General features: G+C 41.5%; 1 protein-coding gene across 4 annotated transcripts in view; it reads right to left on the reverse strand.

Moving 5' to 3' along the window:
* Window positions 1-2,347: 2,347 nt before the first annotated feature.
* gapvd1 (GTPase activating protein and VPS9 domains 1) overlaps window positions 2,348-23,364 on the reverse strand; it is a 34,464-nt gene continuing 13,447 nt past the window's right edge. For 3 of the 4 annotated variants that reach the window (XM_042487690.1, XM_042487689.1, XM_042487687.1), the window contains 19 exons: window positions 22,922-23,051; window positions 22,466-22,591; window positions 22,129-22,302; window positions 17,968-18,105; window positions 16,541-16,675; window positions 15,780-15,899; window positions 15,371-15,448; window positions 14,229-14,575; window positions 13,226-13,313; window positions 11,007-11,078; window positions 10,778-10,906; window positions 10,561-10,687; window positions 9,691-9,803; window positions 8,824-8,983; window positions 8,486-8,673; window positions 7,177-7,390; window positions 5,936-6,008; window positions 5,609-5,806; window positions 2,348-5,328 (listed from right to left, as the gene is read on the reverse strand). In XM_042487690.1, the coding sequence (XP_042343624.1) occupies window positions 5,188-5,328; window positions 5,609-5,806; window positions 5,936-6,008; window positions 7,177-7,390; window positions 8,486-8,673; window positions 8,824-8,983; window positions 9,691-9,803; window positions 10,561-10,687; window positions 10,778-10,906; window positions 11,007-11,078; window positions 13,226-13,313; window positions 14,229-14,575; window positions 15,371-15,448; window positions 15,780-15,899; window positions 16,541-16,675; window positions 17,968-18,105; window positions 22,129-22,302; window positions 22,466-22,591; window positions 22,922-23,051 (2,751 nt within the window). In that variant the 3' untranslated portion in view covers window positions 2,348-5,187. The remainder of the gene's footprint in view (window positions 5,329-5,608; window positions 5,807-5,935; window positions 6,009-7,176; window positions 7,391-8,485; window positions 8,674-8,823; window positions 8,984-9,690; window positions 9,804-10,560; window positions 10,688-10,777; window positions 10,907-11,006; window positions 11,079-13,225; window positions 13,314-14,228; window positions 14,576-15,370; window positions 15,449-15,779; window positions 15,900-16,540; window positions 16,676-17,967; window positions 18,106-22,128; window positions 22,303-22,465; window positions 22,592-22,921; window positions 23,052-23,364) is intronic. The other variant, XM_042487688.1, reaches the window with a different exon arrangement.

Consider the following 23,364-nt stretch of genomic DNA (forward strand, 5'->3'; position numbering starts at 1 on the left):
CATCCTCGCGGCTATTTCATTTAAGTTTTAATATGTGTATTTGACATTTTTGTTCATTTAGAGCCCCCTCCTCCTCCTCCCTGCACTTAATTTAATTGACGTGCTGCTGCCTTGTGTTGTTTATTCTGTCCTTTGTGAAGATTTCCCGCCACAGCCAGCAGATTAGTCCCAATGAGATATGTTCATATGGACCTGTACCGTGCAGGGCGTGCGCGTGAGGGGCGAGAAGAGGGCGCGCGCTTTGTGTAATGACACTTTTTTACATGACAGAAAATTCCACGCGGAACCTTAGTCAACAACATATATTTTTTATTAACTAAATAATAAAAAGTATTACACGTAAATGCCTGTCCATATAATTAGTGTGTAATTTTTAATCTTGCTACAACTGAAAAAAATAATAATATGATAATAATAATAATAATAATAATCAAAAATATATATTTGACGAATATCCACAATGAACAAAACAGATCCAGTTCCAGACAGCGAGTCCCATTGGTTTTAAATGTCAAGCCGTCGTGCCCCGTGGTGTTCTTTGTCTGAGCCGCTCTCAGATCAGATCTGCAGAGCGTCGTCGGGAATGGTGCGTCTGCCATCTGCAGGACACCGAGGGGGAAACACACACGTACAGTGGGTAGCATGTACAGTCACTGAGGAGAGCAGTGCTGATGCTGTTTGTTTGTGTTCCTGCAACTAAAAGGTTTTGTTTGAAAATTTGCGATCCCTGCTTCAGATATAGCCAAATGCTTCCATCCATTTGTGGTGTGTGTGTGTGTGGGGGGGGGGCACGCCACCTTCAATATTTAGACACACAACCGGAAATGTCACATGTGAAAAATCTCGATAAATAAGTCATAACATGATATTATTGCAGTTTTAAACAGGCTGCGATATGCTGAGTATTGTGATATAATATGATGTATTGTTATAACATTATAGCCCAAAAGACAAAATTTGTCAGCATTTGTTTTATCTAAAAAGATAAAAGTTTTCAGTGTGTTCATCTTACTTCAGTCATTTTTACTGCAGCAGAATGTATCCGTTGGACTGATTACATTTTTCTAGCAGGCTACCAAAAGTTTACTTTGCATCTGTAATAACAATTTCTATTTTTTTTTAAATCGATACCTGATGTTAGAGTACTGTATACAATATCGCCACACAAAAATATTGCGATACTATGCTGTATAGACACCCCTAAATGGTGTAATTTTAACCATGCTTGGACTTCTTCAATTTAGGCCCATCTTTATTCTTCTGTGACCAAATTTTTACTATTGATTATGGATTTTCATGACAATCTAATTGTTGTACTGTTAAAACTGTTTGCTAACTTCACATTGTTGTATAAAGTTGGTCAGCGCTTTACAACGTTTGCTTACAGGAAGTCAGTTTGTGTGATTTCATGACATCATATTGTCAGATGCTGAGCTGGTGTATGATACAGTTACTGTTTCCCCCCACAGCCAGGAAATACCAGACCAACGTGTGAAGTCATGCACGAGCCCCGCTGGACTGATCATCTGTCATCCCACAGCCATCTGGGTGAGACCTCAGGCCTGTTTATGTCTTCAAGCAACACAACCACATCAATAGAAAACTCAGATGAGTCTTCTTCACTTGATCCATCTGCCATCACCTGTAAAACAAACCTCTGCTGCACTGATACCTCATCTAATTTGGGAGTAATATTACACTTCATGTATGTGATGTGTCTCCACACAGCTTCATGTCGCCTCTTCTGAAAAAAAAAAAAATCAGCCAATAAAAACACAGCATGTGGAGCAGCGTGAGACAAAAACAAAACCAAGCCCCGTTGTATCTCAAATCAGCTAAGTGCCACATAGTCAAAAGATCCAATCTCCAAATCTGGCCTATCTAGCCAATGGCTTATGCAACTAATTAACTTCACACACCAAAATTTGAATTTAAATTAACAATTGCGAGATATCATCAGGGGACACAAAGCACCCCACGAAGAAGTTTATGATGAAAAAAAGATGAGTATTAGAGGCGGCAATCGGTGAAGTAAGGAGGGCTTTTAGATGAGGGGATATCTCCAATTACAATCCACCGTACACTTGTCAGCAGTAATGAAATGTTTGCTGAGAGGTTGCTATTTGTGGCTGCTAGATTGGATGATGCTGCTCCACTGCCCCCACTAACAATTATATTCCGCGCATACATTTCTCCACCATCTCTGCTATTGTGTGAACTGTCGGCCATATATACCTTCAACTGTCCAAGAAGCCGCGGCATAATGAAACTATTGTGTACAGTAGGTGTGACATCCTCCTACTCGCTGCAAATGTACCTAAAGAAAGAAGAAGAAGAAAAAAAAGGGAAAACTTCTGCTTCTTTTATTGTTTTTAAAGAATTACATAATGCATTAATCACAGTAAAGACAAACCGGCTTTCCCCGCATGTCATAATTGTGCAAGCTTACAATTAAATGTAAAATTAGATGTAAGATGTAAAACTCTTTTCTTTTTTTCTCTGCTCAGCTTTTCAACTCAATTGCACAGGGAGCAGAGCAGTAAAGCTTTGAAGAACAGGCCGACTCTTTAGCCTGCTCACTTGACACCACTGCCCAGTGGTTTGCATACAATCAGAGCTAAAATTACAGTTGCGATCACAGTCATAAATATATTTGTGTAAATAATCTGGTGTTTTGATCAGTACTTCACGGGGGTCATCTGTAGCTGCTGCGACGCTGAAACATAAGCCAGGTCCAAATAATTTCATCAGATTTGTGCAGTATGTATTTCCAATTAAAGTGACATCACATAAACCTAATTAGTATAGATGCAACCTGCAACTTGATTTTCCAGTGCATGGTTTTCTCATCAAATTGATTACACAGACTCTGCGAAGGAAGTCTACTGCACGTACGAATCTGGTGCTTCTGTAGGAGGATATAAAAAAATGCATTTGTGATGTTGCACATAAGCTTGAAAAAGCAACAGCCGGGTGCTTAACTCCAGCCACTCCGGCTTTATTCTAATTACAATATGTTAAATGACTGCAAAGGCCAGACGTAATGACGTTTTTCTTTTTTTTTTAAATGCACTGCTCCCTGTCAATTTTCTCAGGAAAACACATCTGTTTTGTGCAAAATAAATCATCGAGTTCTGATATGCAAGTATCACGGACACAAAGAGAAGCTTTGCATCCTCTTGCAGGTTCAATTACTGGCCTGTAGGGCAGATGCTAATCCTATTCTACTGGTTTATCATGATTGAGAATGTACAGACCGTTCAGTGACTTAATGCAAGAGGAGGCAGAGGGTCAACCAATCACACCATCGTCTCACGCGCACTCACTAGATAAAAAAACACACTCACGTACTACACCAACCACTTTTTAGCATAAACTGCAAGTCAGTAACAAGTCAATAGAGTTGATTATTTGCTCTTCTATCCTACTGTGTATTGTGCTGTCGGGTCAGTCGCCGTGAATGGATTATCGAAAACTATAATACACGTGGCACGTCTGTGCACAAAAATGAAGCAAGAGAGAGAGAGGGGTTTGTAGTCACTTTTGGGTAATTAAAGACATGCTTGTACTAGATTTGGAAAGTTACAATGACACTGGGATATCACAGCACGTCAAATTGGGGAGAGAGAACAAAAAACAAACAAAAAAAAAGTGCACATAAACACGAGTCCCTTTCTTGAACTTATGAGGAGGTAGAGAGCTAATATCCAATAGTTCACTCATCTGCCCATGTGGACACATGTGGCATCTCAGGTATAAGATTAGAAGCTAAAATTGTTCGCTAACAAAGGCTTGTGTTAATTAAGGGTGATGTGAACAAGCATCACAGCAGGCCAAACTTTTTCCTCCCTTCCCCGCGCTGTTTTACGATTTCCTAGCAGTGCAAAAATATGATCCAGTACTCCGTTGTCAACCAATTCAGGACAGTCATAATCAGGGTCATTGGTTTCAACTTTGAGGTAGGATCTCCAAAGGGGATGTTTGTTCAAACTCAAGTGCATTAAAGGGACTGAGCCATGACAATCAGTGATGTGGAGATGCCCTCCTGCAGCGAGGGCCGGACAAAGACGTGGTTGGCTCATTGGAGTGTGCGTGCTTGTGTGTGTGTGTGTGGAGAGGGTGTAGGGTTGGGGATAATATCTATGCTGGGTTAAAAAATAATAGTCAAAAATAATTACCTGTACAGAGCGCCCTGCATCAAAGGCACAATTTTCAATATTTCCACAAATGCCACCGCTACTGTGCATGAGTTGACCCTGTATCGTAATGCCCCAGCATCCCCACCGACTCTGCTAAGGTGCCTTCCTAACTCAAGCTTTTCTAGAAAATTTTATTTATAGTTACACCACTTGCCTCAGACATCTTGAATGGGCATGATATGCATTTTTCTTTAAAATTAGATAAACAAAAGCATCAAATAGAATTACAGAAATAAATACATTTTTATTTCATATAAATATGTGGGCCCTTACGTCCAAATTGTCACTGACACGTGTTTTTTTGGGAATAAGACGAAGTAAACAATTCATGAAATAAGCTGCCCTACTTGTTTGATACACTTATGAGTGGTATGGTTATTGAGAACTGATCTCAAATGTTTATGAGTCTCTAAATCCCGTCCGTAACCACCACGCACTGTAAATCCCCGACGACACAATGCGTTTAATGAACATTATACCGTAATTTAATTGGAAGCCCTTCCCTCTCACTCAGGGGGGGAATAAAAAGATCAGTGATCACATCAAGGAAGTCTGGTCCCTTTATATAGGATTATCTTTTAGGTTTGATTTAATGTCATATTGGTAATTGTGTGTATATATATATATATATATATATATATATATATATATATATATATATAAAATTTCTAATACAGACCCCAAACATGATTGAAGAGACAAAAAGGACAAAAAAAAAAAAATCAGGTTCAGAGTTAACATCTTGCCAATTATTTCCCCAAGGCCGTTTTTTTTTTCAGCACGGCTTAAACCCGGATTTGTCCACATACATACAGTAATATATATTTTGTACTCTTTCAACGTCTCTGGCTATGTACAAGCTATACAAATAAAGAGCAGGCTGAGGGCCAGGTTTTATAAGCTCTGCAGAGGGAGCAGTTGGTTGGGAAGTCTCCCAGTCTCCCGGCTCCTTCCCCCGCAGTCTGCCCATACAGGTGGCTGTTCTGCTTCACTTGCGATCGTCGATGGTCTTAATGAATTCCACCGCCGCGGTGAACTGCATCCACCAATAGCACTCCTCCCCACTCAGCCGGCTGGCATAGAAATTATTGATGTACTGAACGGTGGACAGCAGGCAGGGCGGGTTTGCCTGGAGGGGAGGAGATGTAGGGATGGGCCCACATTAGCCGCTGAAAGAACCTCACGCAACGCCGTGCGGATTACAATCATAAATATGTAAATATGTAAAATGTATCCACACAGGTTAGCAGATAGCGGTCTTTATGATGCCCTGTAGGTACAATACAGTCATTTGGGGAATCATTTTTTAATGATTCTTCTTAGTCTTCCTTTGTAAAAGTCAAGCGATCAATACTGAAGAGCTTGTTTAAAGTACTGTCGACGAGGTGTGGAAAAACAAACTAACTTACCCTTATGAGGACAAAGACAAGCACAGGGACAAAGTCATCCGCTCCAGGGACGGAGTCTTCGTTGGCCAGGCTGAGGAGGTTCATGATGGTGGAACACATGCGCAGTATGCATTGGACTTTGTCTCGTGGCGTCTTGTACGCATTGATGGTCCTGATCTCAGACTGTGCAGAGGGCCAAGGAGCCTCCTTCAGGTAAACCTGCAAACACGAAAAGTTCAAAGAACATCTTTATAATGAAAACTTTTGAAGTTACATGTTTCATCATGTCTGACTTTTTTCTCGACAAACGCGTGAAAGTGATGAAAAAAAATGTCAGCAAGAAGATACCTCTGGGATTTGAAGTGCTTTGTGATTGGCCGTCACAACTTTTGTGAGCCGCTGGATGTGTTCATGGAAAAGCCTGTTAGAGACAAAATTACTCAGTGTTTGACAACAGAGAGTGTGCAGTCTGTCCAAGCTGTGCAGCTGTCCAAATAACATATCAATCTAAATAATAATACATACGAATCAATTTTTCGCTCTGTTTTTCTTGTGATTAATAAAGTGGCTTCAACTCTTTAAAGGAAAACACACAAATTAATCTTCCTGGCTTCCTAGTAAATATTAGCCGCTAAAATGAGCTTTTATGGTTTATAGGATTGTGCGTTCTCTCTTTGCTATACATACAACATCATGACTTTCAATGAAATTTTGTAATACAATTTTTCTAGAAGTAAAAATATATAAATTAACTGTACAGAGTGCTCCGGAGATGAAGTTGGCGTCCCCCTGGTTCCCTTGTCAAAAAGCCTATGGGATTTTTCCAGTGGATTTTCGATTATTGCAGAAAATGAGTTCTGTGGTAAAGAAATGTCTATGATACTTACTTGTTTTGTTCAGCAAGATAATCTTCATTAAAGAACACCACTTTTATGAGTTATGAAGGCTAAATGCAGTGGCCGTAATTAAAAAGCAAACATTAAGCTATAAACAAAATACACCACGGTCACATGACTTCAACGTCACCGCCACAACAAGGCTGTTAAGCCATTTTGGGCATGACGACGTTCTATAGTCTCATTTAGCCACTTGAAAGTCTCTTAAGTTTGTGTTAATCACAGACACAGACCCATTGACTTCCAGATGAGGGAACTGGGAGTGCTAAAACGCAAACTCATTTCCGTGTTTTAGGACTCCTGGGGCACTCTATCGTCACACATCACAGCTTCAAATCATTTTTTACAGAAAAAATACATGACATGATTTTAAATGATTTGCGTACAAACACAATAAGGGGGGGTTAAAATTTCAGTTCTTTCTTCCATATACGTATGTATATGTAGAGGACCAATAAAATAGGTCTAGCCAAAATGATTTTTGCTACATAATAATAGCATTTGATCGCACTATAAAAAAGACGAAGACTGTCCAATTCTAGGATTTTTTTTCACTCCAGGACAAAACTGCATAAATGAATTTGTATAAAAAAAACATTATTTCTAGGTTTAAAATCTTTGTAACATAATGGAAGTAAACAGCAACACTGCCTTGTGAGACTGTGTGCTACTGGTGTCATTCCAGCTACTCACTGGTCTCTGAGAATATCTCCATCCTGGTTAGGGTAAAAGGCCAGTTTGAAGATGCGGTTCATAACACTGCGCTCGATAGCCATCTGGGCGTCCTGCAGCTGGTCCTCGCTCGCGTACTGCCAAATGGCATCACGGGCCATGGCGCCATACAAGTAGCGCAGAAAATCCTCCACTGCGGCTGTCTTGTCATCCGCTGCCGTGCAACCCTGGAACGCTGGAGGGGAGCAGAGAAACAACAGATGTAACACCAGCACAGGAGCGAGCTGCAACCTCGACTGTGCAGCTGTAGGATTGTTTTAAGTGAGTCAAGTCCAGCTTGGAGATAATGTTGTTTTTAGGCTTAAAGGCTTTTTTTGAATACTTGAAAATACATTTTGATGTTTAATGGCATAGTAATTTCCATGTTTAAGCACAAAGTGCTTTTTAGATTAAAAGATTTACAAATTAAGAACAAAAAAAATCAGAGACCTGTTTCATGACATACAAAAATTAAGTACACAAGACCACATATAAACAGATGGAGGTGCAAGTGCAGAACAAAAAATAAAATAAAACAAATGATTAATACATTAAAAAGTAAAATACAGATTAGAGAAATAATTTCATATAAAGCAGGTCAAATTTAAGTAAAAGGAACAACAACATATACAGACAAATAAGATGCAAATACAAGAGACGATCTAAAGCGGACAGAATGCCAATAAAAGAACAAACCCTTAAATTAAAACCGATAAAATTGCAAAATAAATGGAAGCGCGTAAAAAAAATACTAACATGATTTATTACAACAAGTACACTTTAACTATGTAATGACAATAAGGTAAAAGATAAAACACCATTAAAGAGTAATGTTTAGTCTCGGCCTTCTTGTAAAAGTGAGTTTTAAGGAGGCGCTTAAATCCGCAGTGGAGTCTGCTGATCTCACACTGAAGGGAAGGCGTTTCCAGAGAGATCAACCTTTACTTTCAGTCTGGTTGGTGGAACAACTGAAAGGTTCTGATCAGCTGATATTGGGGGCCTGGCTGGGTTTTAAGTGGTTAAAAGTTACTAAATAAAATCTGGAGCCAGACCTTAGACAGCCTTGTAGGTGATTCATAAAATTTTAAAGGTGACTTAAGTAGCTGGGGATGGACTGCTTATATTACAAATATGTGCCTTTTATGTTCCTGTTTGTTTGTGAATAATATATAATATGCTAAAAGCAGGTTTGAAAATATGACATCAAAAAAGTCAGGATTGTCTTTACTCTCTGTAAAGGACAAACAAGTCAATATGTCCCCAGTGAGTTCCACTGAGTGTGAAAATGTACCTTTTATGAAGTCAAGCATCCTGGACTCCATGTGTTCCAGGAGGAGCCGGACACAGACGGTGGTGAAGTAGCGGTTAGCCACCTCCTTGTCTCTCAGCACCCTCTGAAGGAGCCTCTCCAGGTGAGCCTGAGAGGTCTGCAGGCCCTGACGACACCTGGTTAGATAAGCTATGTATGGTGCCCGCTTTCTAAAGAAAACACACAGAAATTTGTATTCTATTATTGCCACTGAATTGCTGGCTACATCTCTGTGGTGAACAAAGTAAAGATAACAAAATGAAAGACCCATGGGGCGCTCTAAGTGAGCTTGCATCAACTCTCCAGGCCTCCTCAGTTACCTGTAATCCTCCGCAATGGCAGCCAGCAGCTTCCTGCAGGTGCGTGCGTCGAAGCGGCTGACACAGCGCGTGGTCTCCTGGATCTGGGCCATCTGGTTCTTATCCTGAAGGTTGATGGCCTCGGCGAGCTGGACCTTCAGGAAGCAGACGATCTCATTGTCTGAGAAAAAGAGGACGATGGGGAGACAGCATTAGACGACATCGCTCGCTGCTACAGAGAGGAACGACTGGCTGCTGTAATCTGATCAACCTGCTGCCGCCGCATGACAACGTGACTGATGGCCACAAAGATGGAGTCTTATGGTTTGACTATTTCACAGGATGTCACTTGATTGTGCCTGCTATTGTCCTGATGTGAAGGTGGTTCCCTGCAGGATTGCTCTGGGGAGAACTAAGTCTTTATTTTTGTGCAGCATCAGAATACTACTGATAAAATGTTGGCACAATATTAATCTTTGTGGTTACATGAGTATATTTAATAGTGGTTTAATAATGTGATATTTCACTGACGCCATATGGGAATTCTCTTTGAACATCCCCCTCTCTTTTAACCTTGCCCCAAACCTTGGAAAGCGAGTCAGAAGGTGAAGGTGGTACAGATTTGGTGTCTTGCTTAAGGACACTTTCAGCAGGTTGGAAGCTTGCCAGCATTAAGGGCTTGTACCCTGCTCCCCATGGAGAAGGTGGGACAAAGATACCTAAAGTCTGCTGGACAGTAACAAGTTCACAACATCTCTATATGAATACACACTAAATCTTGACATTTTTTAAACTGAGCTTCATGATCAGTTTATACGTTATCACTGCTTGTTACAGTCATTACAGCAGCACTAATACAGGACAGACTGATGCACAAGGACTGCCTACCTTCAGAGTCCATGTGGTCAGGCAGCCCATTTCGTGTTGTTGCTGGAGCCATGATGGGCAGAGCCACTGAGTCTGCAGAACACAACGCCAACCGCAACTTCTTCTTTGCATCACTGGAAGACACAAAAAAATTCTAATTAACAGCAATGGCTGAGAGTATCTGCCTAGAAAACTAAAACATGTTGAGTGATTGATTGCAGGGATGCTATGGTGAGCAGATTTTCACACAGAGTAATTAACTTGTGACTACATCGCTGTTACAGATTACAACAGAAATTACAAGATATATGTCAATAGTGCTCAATATCTATATCAAGTTACTGCTAATGTAAACCGAACACTTCCTACTGATGGAGCTTCACATTTAACTGGTGAAATACAAAGACCTTTATCATGAAGTAGTCACATGAAATGTGATGTGTATCAGTGAGTTTAGCACTTATCGCGATTGTTCATCAAACATGTGTATAAAAAAACAGGACCATGGTCATTTTTGGCATTTGCCGACTGCAGATCAGTTTGAAATATGGCAAGGAGCGACAGAATAGTCAGTAGCAGCCACAGTGAGCTGTTAGATGGAGAGCTGCAGGCGACAGGATGCACACCTCCAACTTCTTAACGATTGAACTGACTAAAATCAAATCAAACAAAATCCTCCACAATCATCTTGTCGGTCAACTGTTCTTTTAATCTGACCCTCTGCTGCAGCAGCTGTGCGGAGTAGAAACTTTCATTTCATAACTGTAGCATCCGTCGTTCAACAGTTGTGGGGAAGTTATATAATTGGTGTATGCCCAAACATTGTGTAACACCAGTAACACTGATAATCCTTAGTGATGATTGTACATTGGGTTTTTGTGCTTTTCTGACCTGAAAGAGAACTTGGAGTCATGTTGCTGTGCTGTCTGGCTGGCTGAGTCTGGGAGGTCATCTGTGGAAATGTTCTGCAAAGTGTCTTCTCTAGGAGAGTCGTGCACGCTGTCCTCAACACAAAGATCTGTTAACACATACAAAAAAAGGCAGATTACTCATTTTTTCTGAAGTGCGTATAATAGTGAAATATACATAAAAAAAGTGTTTTTCTAACCTCCTGTACCATCGTAAGAAGCTCCACCTGTGGCTCCATCACTTGGACTGGTCCTCTTGATGTTCCTGTACTTGTCCAGGATGTCTTCAGCTGCCTGCGCATGAGAGCTATGTCTGGGCAACGGGTCATCTGGTAAACCAACCAACACACAAGATGCATTAAAATTAAAGCCACTATAATAAACATCTGCATTTTGTCCATAATTAAATTAAACTGAACCAGGACAGACCTTGCGGGACACGCTCTGGGACAATGTCGTCTTTCTCCTGCTTGTCCCTTTTACGAAATGCCGCTATCGGAGCTGTAGAGGAAAGACTGGTGATTAGTGGAGCAACAACCTTTCACTATCGCTGGATGACAAGCTGATCATGAGTTGCCTGCTGACAGCCACTTTAGTAAATTTTTGGTATTTTTTAATGGTTTGTATTGAGACTAAAAATCTCAATGTGGGATGTATGGTATCATACACCCCCCCAAAAAAGTCTTGTGTCAAACTTTACTGAGAAAAAAAGCAAAATTATATTGAAATGGTTATTTTAAAACTATTGGTTCATAGCAGAATATCACAAAGGTCCACTGTAAGTCATTATAAAAACTCCAGTCAATATAAATGTACATAAACCCACTGATGCTTATCCTATTAAAGGGCAACTTCTGTATTTTTAAACATGGACACTATTTTCCCATGTTTTTATGTCTAAGTGACTAATGGAGACAACATTTTTGAAAAAAGGTCCAATATTGAGAGAGACCGCTGCAGCCACAGTGGTGAAACAGGTAACCATTCAGAACAACTGTGCACTGTCAATTTACATCCTCTGAAAGTGCTTGTTTTTGCCACTGACAGGCTCAGATTGTTAACGAAAGTGTCTGACAACATTATGGGAAAGACCTTACAGAGACACTAAATGTTGACTGAAATCTCTCAGACTTTTCCACTTTGTTGAAACAAGCTAAATATTCAGCCTTGAGGAGCCGTTTCCACTGTTGTTTTACGTGGAACAAGTCATCTCTCGCAAGACTTCTCCTTGAGCAAGAGTTAGTCATGATAACAAAGACAGAAAAAGGCAAGAAAAATGTTTCATTTTTCCAAAGGGTCATTTCCAAAATGTTGTCAGATACTTTTAATAACAATCTGTGCTTGCCAGTGAAAAACAAGCAATTTAAATGGATGCAAATTGATGGTGCACAATTGCCGGTGGGGATTACATTTCAGCCTGCTCCCATGAGTCACCCAAAAACATGGGAAAATAGGGTCCATGCTGAGAAATAGCAAAGTTTCCTTTTAACACAAAGGTGCAAACAGGACAAACAAAAGACAACCAGGGGTCTACAATTTAATGACAGACAGAAAACAGTAGGTGGAGTATCTACATTGATATTCTGTATTCTCCATATAGTAAAATGGTAACGTACTGTAGCAAAACAAAAGAAGGAGGGTGATAAATGGATGCATGTATGAGGAGTGTGGGCATGTGATCTCAGGCTACAACCATGTCACATTACAGCTCTATAGCTCTAAGGCGACATCTACAAAGCAGCATGGGCGCGCAGCCGCTGGCTCCAGCAGTAAAGCTAGCTGAATGACGGCAGCGTGGAAGCGTTACCTGGGACATCACTCTCAGCCGTCCAATACAGCACTGTGAGGGACACAACAGACAGATTTGGCCTTTCACACACAGGCTGCCGCTCTGATGGACAACTGACTGTGCGTCACCATGCAGAGCAACAGGACAGACACAATGGACTCTACAGAGGTTTGGCTGGAGATTGGTGGTTTAGGCTACACGGCTCTTTACTTTGCCATGTGCACGCTGTCCTCCATTTTATGAATATCAATTTAATGTTTACTTAAGAAACATCATTATCTCAAAGAGTAATAAGCAGTCATTCTGTGTGGGCACAGCTCATTATTTCTCAGACAGATGTATGAGAGATGGTTGTAGAGTAGAACTGCAACAAGAGATGTGTCATCTATCAGTGCTGATGACAGAAAGGTCTATCTAATGACCATTAGCCGCTGGCTGACAGCACTGCTGGGAGGGCTACAGCCATACAATCTACACAGCTAAAGCTCCTGTGATGACTGATTAGCTTTGAAAAGTCTATATAAATCTGCAGCCAGTGAGACGTGAGAGAAAAAGGACTGGACGCGTCTCTGAGGTAACTTCAAACAACAAGAAACATGATTTTCCAACTGGAGCATCAGCAATGGAGTGGACAACATGGATCATCATTCTCTTTCTCACATTATAAATTGGTTTTCTCTCTGCTCTTTAAAGTGTGATATTTCCTGTCGGTTGTGATTAAGAGAACTTTTTTTTTTCAGCAACAAAAAACAAAAAGGAGTGCTGCAATCAAACAGATCGCTTTCATGTGTATAAAAGTTGATTTTTGGGTTTAGAAAAGACGACATGCTTAAAATGACCAAGTGGTTAGTTTTCTTACCTTTGGGAATGGCTGACACAAAACGTTTCTTCCACCATGGCCGGTTGCGATCAGACTTCTCATCATCACTGTCTTTCCTGTCCTCAACCTTTGGGTAGAAATTACCAAGATACACATAAGCCTCTTCAGCAAGCAGGTCACACATTAGCCATACTAGCTAGGAAAAAAAACCCTTTACGCTTAATTTCCTCATAAACTTATCATAAAACAAACGTCATTCAAGCTCAAAAGAAATAATTAAATAAAACTCAACCAAACCATCTTGGTTATTCTTGCCAGCAATCTAGTTAGTAACTCCACTGTTCCAACAATAACCAGCTCCAGTTTGCTCGAAATAAATTGTTAATTCACCGAGTTAAATGTAAAACACATGCCGTTATTCTCCACTGTCTCTCTTTTTCTGGCCACCGGCTGTTTACAGTCCGGTAACTTCACCACTAGGAGTTGCTGCATCTTTAAGCTCAGCTGCCTGCTCCACCCGTAGAGACCAGAGACTCAGCTCTGGTGGTGTGTGCTGTACACCACATACAATAAGGTCAATAGAAAGAAGAGTGCCTAGATTTATGGCTGTATTGAAAAACATACATTTGGGATTTCTAAGTATACCATAATACCGTGATACCACCCAAGCCTAGCATGTGATTTGGGACAAACCAGTTTCTTTTAGCGTATCTGACTTTTTGGGTCATGGTCACATATTCTGAACCTGTTCTTGATGCCTGATGTTTTCAGCATCTTGCTAGTGAATCTGTAAGCTTTTCACATTGTCAAACTGTCCAAGTTCCAGTAGCGCTGGACTGCTGGCGACTGATGATGAGGAGAACGAGTCAGAATTACACAGCTATCTCTGTGTTTGAGAAAAACTGGCAATGATAAAATCTTGGTAGCATTCTGGTCCACTCAAATTATGACACACAACAGCTGGAACTCACCACAAAATAAACTATTTATTTCTCAGCTGCTCCTCAGCAGCAGTAGTAAAGACACAACTGTAGCTGCTCACCTCTCCTTTCAGGGAGTCCTTGCTAGGGGACGAGGACGGCCCTAAGGCGTAGGCCCCGGCAGGGTCGCGCTCTTCAGCCGTGACCCGCCGATTAAGGCCGGGGTCGCTTGTGGGGCGGCGGCCTGGGCACACGATGTCAGAGCTGCGGCTACGGACCAGCCTGTCAGGGAAGGAGTGGCGCTGCTTGGTGTGCTCCAGCTCAGCCTGGGCCAGGCAGTGGGGCATGAAGAGAGAGTGGCGCGTCTCCTGCCCCAGGGCACTGGCTTCAGGGATGGGAGGATCGGGGGGAGGGTGAGGGGGCCTGGCGTAATGCACTTTGGGCCTCACTATTGTTCCAGTGGAGGAGCCTGAGGTAATAAAAGAGAAAATAAAAAGGTTTAGAAAATACGAAAAAAATAAAAGTGGATACTATTTAAACATCTGAGTGCATTTTATATCTGTATTCTCTTTAATGTTTAAGTTGCTTACTTACCAGCTCACTGCAACAATGGCTTCCCTAAGTAGATGTTTGTGTTTAACTCATTTTAAAGCCTTAAATAAACTAATAAAATCCTCCACATAGGTTTAACAAGAGGTAGTTCTGTGGCACAAAATCTCACTTGTTTCTAAAGAGTAGATAAACATTACAAAACCAGTAGAAAAAAAAACACCTAAAAAGTGGGGGAGAGTGCTAAAGAGAGATGTTGGTGGGAGATGAGCCCTAGGTATAGGTAGGCCACCTGTTCCAAGGGTAGACTCTCTCTCCTGAAAAGCTTCCAATGGCAGCCTCGTGCCATGAGCACAGTGGGACAAAGGGACAGTGCCAAAGAGCCTGGGGTGAGGTCTCTCAACCTGTCATCCCTTCACCTTGCCACAGACACAAAGCCACGACCATTCCTCTCTCACACAATTCCCACCTGCACTGCAAACAAAAAATGCACGGGAACAAAGACTGCGAAGAATAATTTGGGATACTAAATGGGCCAAACAAAATGACATTTAATTTGTGCTTCTAATATGAGCAGTAATTGGGGTAAGGCGCACTTTTGGTTCGTTCCGCAGAGCTCAAGCTGTTCTGTGAGCCCGTGACATTAGGGAAGGGATTTAATGATACTCATTTCTATCTCTGATTGGATGTAGAGCATTCTGGGAGCGCAAATTACCTTCGCCAGAGGAGAGGGGATCGAACATGGCCAGTAAGGAATCGGCCTGTGAGGGTGGAGATGTCAGATGGTGTGCTCCTGAAAAAACACAAGAGGATACCAGACAATTAAGAGCATTTACTAAATTAACCACTGATACACAAAAGCACATCGCTCTTATTTTAAGAAATGGTTTATTGCGTTAAGTTAAAAAGATAATAGCCTGGTGACTCCCCAGCTGGGCTAACGTAGAATATTTAACTCTACACTCAAACTTCATGCGACAATTACAGTTACTGACAACAGTGATTTAACTTGGTGGCAGCTGCTGAAGTGACAGGGATTGATAGCTCTGGCTGATGCTGTTTAGACCAGATAGACACTGGACTGGTGGCTTAGCTGGCTTAGCGGGGATGTGACACTCTCCTACCGTGGCCTGACTCCTCCCCATCTGGACTGGTCACAGAGTCCTTCCCTCCAAAGTCTGAGCTGCACTCTGACCGCAGGTCCTCGATCTTGTTGGGGATGTCTTCTGAGGTTGCGCTGATGCCTGCAGCGGGAAATAAAACAAACATAAAAACAGTTGACATTCAGGACAAAAGCAACTCAGTATCACCTCTACAGTAAAATAAAAGCAGAACCTGCATGTTCAATGTCTCTCAAACAAAAGGGGATATTATTCTCTTTACTTTACTGTATGCTTTCTCTGTGATGGGAACCCACTGGGAACTCTAAATTGGTAGCGTAAGCTCCCATGGGTTAGGGGAGAGACATAGATAAGAGTGATCATCAGATGCAGACTATCTATCGGCTGGGTCCCGTGGGAGGTTTTCATGTGAGCTGAGCCACGAACATCACCGCTGGCTTCTTAATCTAGGATACTACTTCATTCGTGTCAACAAAGCATGTCCACCTGAGCCCACGAAAAAGACAACCAGCAATAACCTGTGTTACACGGAAATATACACACTGACCTCATTACACTGGTTAACAACCCTGCCGGCAACATGACCGCTCCGAGTAGAATCAAGGAGGATAAGAACAGATTATTTAACCAGGACTTTTTTAACTTATAGAGGACAAAAGCGACTAAAGAATCAAACAGAGCTGAGGAAGTCAGAGAGAGAAAACCCAGGCGGACAAAGTAAATGTTAAGATGAGGTTGGGGGAGAGAGTAGGTGAGATTTATACCTGAGACAACACTGAGGCCTGGTGTGCTGGGTCTCGAGCTGACCTCTCTGACCTCTGTGTCATCGGAGGTGCTGCCAACCCCTGAGCAGCTCTCCAGCTCCTGCAGACGCTCCTCCTGTTTCAGGTCTGGCGCTTCTGCAAGTGGACCAGGAGGGAAAAACACATATCTATAAATTCTCTCTTCAGAACAAAAAGGCATATAAGACAAGAATGCGTGCCATTCTCACTTGAAGTGTGGATAAATTTAAAAGAAACTCATAATCCACTTTACTTGTGTCAGTTTGCAAAAGATGATGGTCAGTCTTTCATTCTCTCTCTCCACCCGCCCCCACAACCCCCACCCACCCAACCCCTCCTGTTACGATCATTGGGAAACCAAGTGCGCACATATGCATGAAATCAAACAAAGCATACATTATCATGTCTTATAACTGCCAAACCAAACCATAAAGCTAGTACGGCCAATTCTTTGGCTACCCAACGGAGCTGTTGGGTCGAACCCAGAGGCTCCATACTAACAGCAGTACTCATTTGCATGCTCGTTAGTAATAATGTGTTGGTGAAGTGCTCTTCAGAGTGTAGTTTTCTGCTGCCTAGCCATGAAACAAGCGGTCTACTCGAAGCAAGCCTCCGATCGCGCCATTACCGAGCAGAACAGGGGCAGCAAACGGAACAAAAAGCAATCAAGACACTCATGCATGTCATTTCTGCGCTGCACATATTGAAATGGTGTACTAGTTCAATTAACATGAGGCCCAGGCTTTTCAAAGAAACACTTAACGCTGTTAATAAAGCACTCCACTGATTTTCACAAAACACTGGTTCTCAAAAGGGGGAGTTAAGCACATTATATCTCATTAATAAAAGCTTTGAACTGGATGTTAAATTTGCAAGAACAGACAAAGAAAGTGTAATCGAAGACTGTAAACGCATTTGGATTGGCACTGACAACTGACGTGAGCTGATGCCCTTTGTGAGTATTGTTATAGCAATACAATATGTAAACACCAGTCTCACAGCAATGCAATGTAAAGTCTAGCCAGATAAAAAACTGACACCATGTAAACTGACTGAGGACAGCTGCTGTCCTTGTGCTTCCCTCCCCACTGCTCCACCACAGGTGCAAACACACCTGGTGGTCCCTCTAAGGAAACCCTGAGCTGCCTTTTACTGGCACACGCAAATCTGCCCTGAAAGACAGGCTAGTGCACGCAAATATGATGACAGATGCACACACACATTTTTGGTATGGAATGCCGTGCAAGCGCACCTGGTGCCCCAGCCCCCACTATGTCGAACAAATATAAATATGCATGCATACATGTGCATGCAAGCACACATTTGAGACTGTCATGGAGATGAAGTATAAGAAGAATCAAGAAAGTAATCGGATTAAAGAGTCGAAGAGAAGGAAACTGGCTCCCTACCTGAATCACTGGGAAGGACCTCAACGCTCCAGGCCTCGCTTGTAGTCTCCGAGATAGTGGAGCCGTAGGGGTCCAGCAGTACTGAACCCGAGCCAGGAAGACACAGCAGGCTGCCGAGCATGTTCTCTGCAGCTGCCCCTGAGAGCACAAAGAGAGAACGAGGAAAAGAGTTAACCTCCTTCCACAGCATGAACCAGCTTTTTTCTGTATGGAAAAGTAAGGAGTCACCTCTACGGTCGCAAAGTCATCTTAAAGGCATCTTTTTGTACTTTATTAAATCTCAATGTATTGTTGTAGCCCTGATGTTGATTCATATTCTGTAATTAGTTCTGATAAATTATTCAGATATAAATATGAGCAACATGTGAGGTTCAGAGCGCCACTACAGAAATGATGCCCACAGGATATCAAATTTTATATGATACTGGGGCTGTTACCTTTTTTTTGTCAACTGAAAAAATAATACAGGGTTCCTACAGCTCAAGGAAAGATGAATTTGAATTTTTTTAGTGCCACTCAATATGAAATTTGAGACCATTTTTACAATAACCAAAATTGAAAGGAGGAAAAAGAACATAACTGACATCAGTAATTAAGGGTTAGGGACAATTTTGCCCATATGTCATATGTTTATTGTGACAAAAAAAGACTTTTTTTGTTACTGTGTGGGACAAAGGTAGAACAAACTGGGAAATACCTTTTTTGGACAATATTTGTGTTTCTCACTCTGAACGTGGGACTCCAGTGTATTGATTCCTATCACGCCAATTTTGAAAAACTTTTTGCATGAAATACATAGAGCCTTATATACATTGTCTTGGTCAAATAGCCAATTTTTGTTTAATTTGTACTTTCCCTTGTTGTCATGGGTAGCAGCTAGCGGACAGAGGATCCTCTGCTCGGAGCTTCCCGGGCAGACACAAAATATTAGTTTGTTGTGGAGTTTGCTATCCTGATCGGCGTGATGTCATTATACCTTATGTCCCTCGCATTTTAGATTTATTTTTAGATTTTACATTTAAGTTCAGAAAAAAAAGATTCTCAAAAATTCTTCTTCTAATATCTTTACATTTTAAAGACTTTTGAAAGATTGATTTGAGTCATTTCAACACAAATTAAGGTAGTGAAAAAAATGTCTTTTTAAACTTCTGAGAGCCCAAAGTGAAATCTTCAAAGCCATCAAATTTTCAATCATTTAGAACCTGAGAAAAGTACAAAATCCTCACATGAGAGCTGGAACCAGCAAATGCCTGGCATTTCAACCTGATGAATGACTAAAATTACTAATCCATAGGGCTTTTTCTTTCAAAAATTGATTTTCTTTCAATCCACTAATGAATTCAGCGAGTAATTGTTTCAGCACTATATAGCGCCGGATGTATTGCTTTCACATTATATCTTAATTAAAACCCATTCCACCACTTTTACAGTATGCCTTCGGGTCTGACTTTCACACAACACTGTGAAACGGCCTGAGATAAGCACAAACACTAGAAAACACCCTCTGTGAATGGTGTGTGGATGGTGCTTTAGACACTGCGAGCTTTGCATACAGAGACACAGAGAGAGTTGGAGGTCGCGTGCATTTCATGCTGGGACCCACAGGCACGTATACCACTGTGCCAAAGGTCAGAGGTTAATGGTAATATCTCACCCTGCCCCGGCCTCCAGGGCCATGACTTTGAGCCGTTGATTAAGCCTAGCATTACTCACAACCAAATTACCGCTTCGCCCACCCTCCCACAAACTCCTCAGCACGCCGTCCCTCCATCTCCATTTGGGAAGCCATGGTTTAACAAGGTGGAAGAATGCGGAGGAGCTAGCAGGTGTGCGTGGGAGTCAGCGGCCAAGGCTCAAGACCAAAAAGTCGGCCTGTGGTAGCCTCGCCCCCTGGTATGTCACGCTTCCACTTCATGGCACACACACGCCATGAGCACGCATACATGCCAGCGCCCAGGCAACAGTGTGTACTGATGTTGGCGGGGGCAGGGCTCTCATTGGCGGCGGGAGAGCTCTATCCCGCTGTCCGTGTTTACAGTCTTCAAGGTAGGGGCGCAGAGTACTTGTCTTTCAGGTGGATGATTAAATGAGTGGCACAACAAGAAGTGAAACAATTAGAATTTCTGCCTCATTATCATGGTAATCTTATCAGTGGGATAATGAGGTATTAATGGATATTTAATGTGCATCTCATAACCCAATCCCTTGGAGAAAACACATAAGGAAATCGCTGTAAATTCACTTAATGATGGAAAAGTCCCCCAACGCCATATTCCGAAGAATGAAAAATGGTGGATGCAAATGAGAAGGAACCAAGGTCAATAAGACTGCAGGGACTGAGTGAATGTCAGAGAGACAGAAGGAGAGAGAGATGGGCAGGGGGAAGGCTGAGAAGGAAAAGACTGAGGCAGAGGAGACAGGAGGATGTGGGTCTGAATAACACAAAGGCCTGAAGATTCTGTCTACAGCTGCTTTCACATTAGATCAACCTGTCATTTTTACAACCTGTGTCCTTCCCTCCACGGCTTTGACTCACAGAGTGCAGAGGCTGAACCTGCACTATCTACTAAAGATGTTTATCTTTTATATCAGCATATTATGATTACGCATGTACTTATTAGCTGCCACTGTGATAATACAAGCTATTTTCAGGATACACCTAAAAGACGCATAGAAAAAAACTTATTTTGTTCCCAGAGGCCATTTTTTAAATTTAACTTTTTTACTACGTTTCCTCTTCATTAGTCTATTTTATCAGTTGGACGATAATTTCAAATTTAGTCAAATCTTGGAGTTAGTGACAGTAGAATGAAAACTAGAAAACTAGAATGAAACATAAACTTTCCTTTTTTTGTTGGAAAACCTCATGATCAAAAGATGAATGTTACCAGCCACTGAGTGTTTTTTCTTAAACTGCAAAAGCATAAATACTAAGATATGCTGCATTACTTAAACCTAGCATTGTGTTAAGTTAAATGTCCAGTGTGTGAGATCTAAGGGGATTTAGTGATATCTAACGGTGAGGATTCCAGATTGTAATCAACTGAAATCTCTCCCGTTTGGAATCCCTTCAGTGTTCATTGTTTAGGAAAGTTTTACTGGTAGCTGAATCATCCGCAGAGGTCTCTTCCTCTTGAAAACAAACAGAGCAGGTGATTTGAAACAGTAAAAATGCAGAATAAAGCAGTTTCATGCTGTAAATCAGTGTTTCTCTGACACTGTTCAGCATGTCAGCTTGTGCTCAGCTTTTATTCCCCAAATACTTTAAGATCCAAACATTCAGGAGGTTTTTACCGGGAGCCGAAAAAATGCAGAGGTCTCCTTCTCTCCAAAACAAACCAGGACCAGGTGTTTCAAACTGGTAAAAACACTGATTTTTTTTTTTATTTTTCCAGCACTGCTTATCGCAGAGGTGCTTCTAACTGCAGTGGCCGGTGTGAAAAATGCAAATGGCCCTATCTAGAGACAGTTTATGGTTTGTCCATTCTGGGCTATGGTAGAGACATGGCAGTTCAACACGGCGATCTATACTGACAAGGACCCACTCCTTATGTAGATATTAATGGCTCATTCTGTGGTAATGAAAACACAGCAATTTTCATTTCAGGTAATTTATACACTAACAAAACATATTTATTACATCATATTTATAGCCCCTAAATACTAGACACTGGACCTTTATGATTTAGCATTGAGATAGAAAACTGCACTTTAGCAATGGCACTGAATTTAAAAAACAAGTAGACAAATTTCAGTCATCTACCTAAATGCTAAATGCATAACATTGTATTAAACCATGTGCACACAAACAACTAGACATACTGGTTTATATTACATATTAGTACAGTTCAATTAGGTAAAAAATGTATTTATGATGTGATCTGAAATTCTGAAATACAATCTAAATGATTTATTTTTAATGACAGAAAACTGTCATGAGAAAATGCAACTGAAGACCTGCTTTTTATTGCTATTTCGCCCTTACACCACAAGGTGATGACATTTCCCTAAATCGTACTTAATCAACAGTCAGGGAAGATCCCTGCATGCAGCAAATTCATCTCATAAAATGTATGATGATCACACACGCTGTGCAGATCAATCACTTTGCTTCCTGATACAGAGAGTGAATAAATGTCGATAGAGGTCAGAAAGCCCCACCTGCTATTTCCTGCAGCCGATCTTCATCCATGTTGGGGTCAAAGTCACTGCCGAGCACATCGGTGCTCCAGGTTTCGCTGACCGTCTCAGAGATGTCCCGATCATCTGTCAGACCCATCATGTCTCTGATCTCAAACTTGCGCAGTTTGTCATCAAGGTTGTCCTGAGTAGTGGCTGAAGGAGACATATGCTGTGTTTGACCGGAACCGTTCACAAATAACGTTCATCTGTAATCTTTCTTATCTTTCATGTGCTTGCAAAGTTGCCGTATTTGAAAAATATATATTTAGATTTCCAACTCAACCTTTTAGCAGCATTCAGAAATACACACACATACCTTGTTCATGCTCCAAAAGCTGTAGCGCCTCCACTCCATTGCTCCCTGATGGTCCAGCTCCCAGTTCAGACACAGACTCTCCCTCCAGGTCCAGAGATGACACAGAATTAGAACGATTGGATGGACCTGAGAGGGGAAAAAAAGAATGATAAATGAGTATTAGGGGCTGTCAGTAATTCAGCCAGTCGACAGGTCATACACCAGATATGACCCTGTGACATTTCAAAATATGCAATGGAGTGTTAAAGTGAGTTGTATCAAGTTCTTTCCCTCATTTAATGGCTTTCATTTCATAATAACACTTATGTGCTAACCCCAGACTAAATACAAAAACACTGTTTACAACTTCACAAAACTTTTTCTGAAAACCACTCTGAAAATATATAAATATTAAACACTACATATGAAATGTTTTGTGACGTTTTTGCGTCATGTGTCGTCCGACTGCGGACTGACCCTCTGAGATGCCTTCCAAGTTGTCACTGCAGAGCGAGAAGCGCAGGGTTTTGTCTGGTTTGCCATGCAGCTTCGTATCATCTGCATGGCCATCCCCCTGGGCCCCATCAGCCATCTGCAGGTTCAAAACCTACAGAGCAATACAGAAAGGAAGAGCACACATAAAAAATATCACTTCTGTCTGGTTGCTAACATGCTTTGCCATGAGTCACTCTTGTTAGAGACATTATCTCATTCATAGACGGGAGGGGATCGTTATATTTGGATCAGGGAGTGGGTTAAACATGAGATACAGGGTTTCTTATCAGTTGCATAAAAATGTAAGCACACGCAAAGCACTGCAAAATTCATGACACCGACTCTGTGAAGTCTTACTCCCCTTTAGTGACAGGAAAAAATATGACACTGAATTTATCACATCATCATCTCTCCTGCAAATGAGT

This window comes from Plectropomus leopardus, chromosome 6 (genome assembly GCF_008729295.1).
Source record: "Plectropomus leopardus isolate mb chromosome 6, YSFRI_Pleo_2.0, whole genome shotgun sequence".
NCBI lineage: Eukaryota > Metazoa > Chordata > Actinopteri > Perciformes > Serranidae > Plectropomus > Plectropomus leopardus.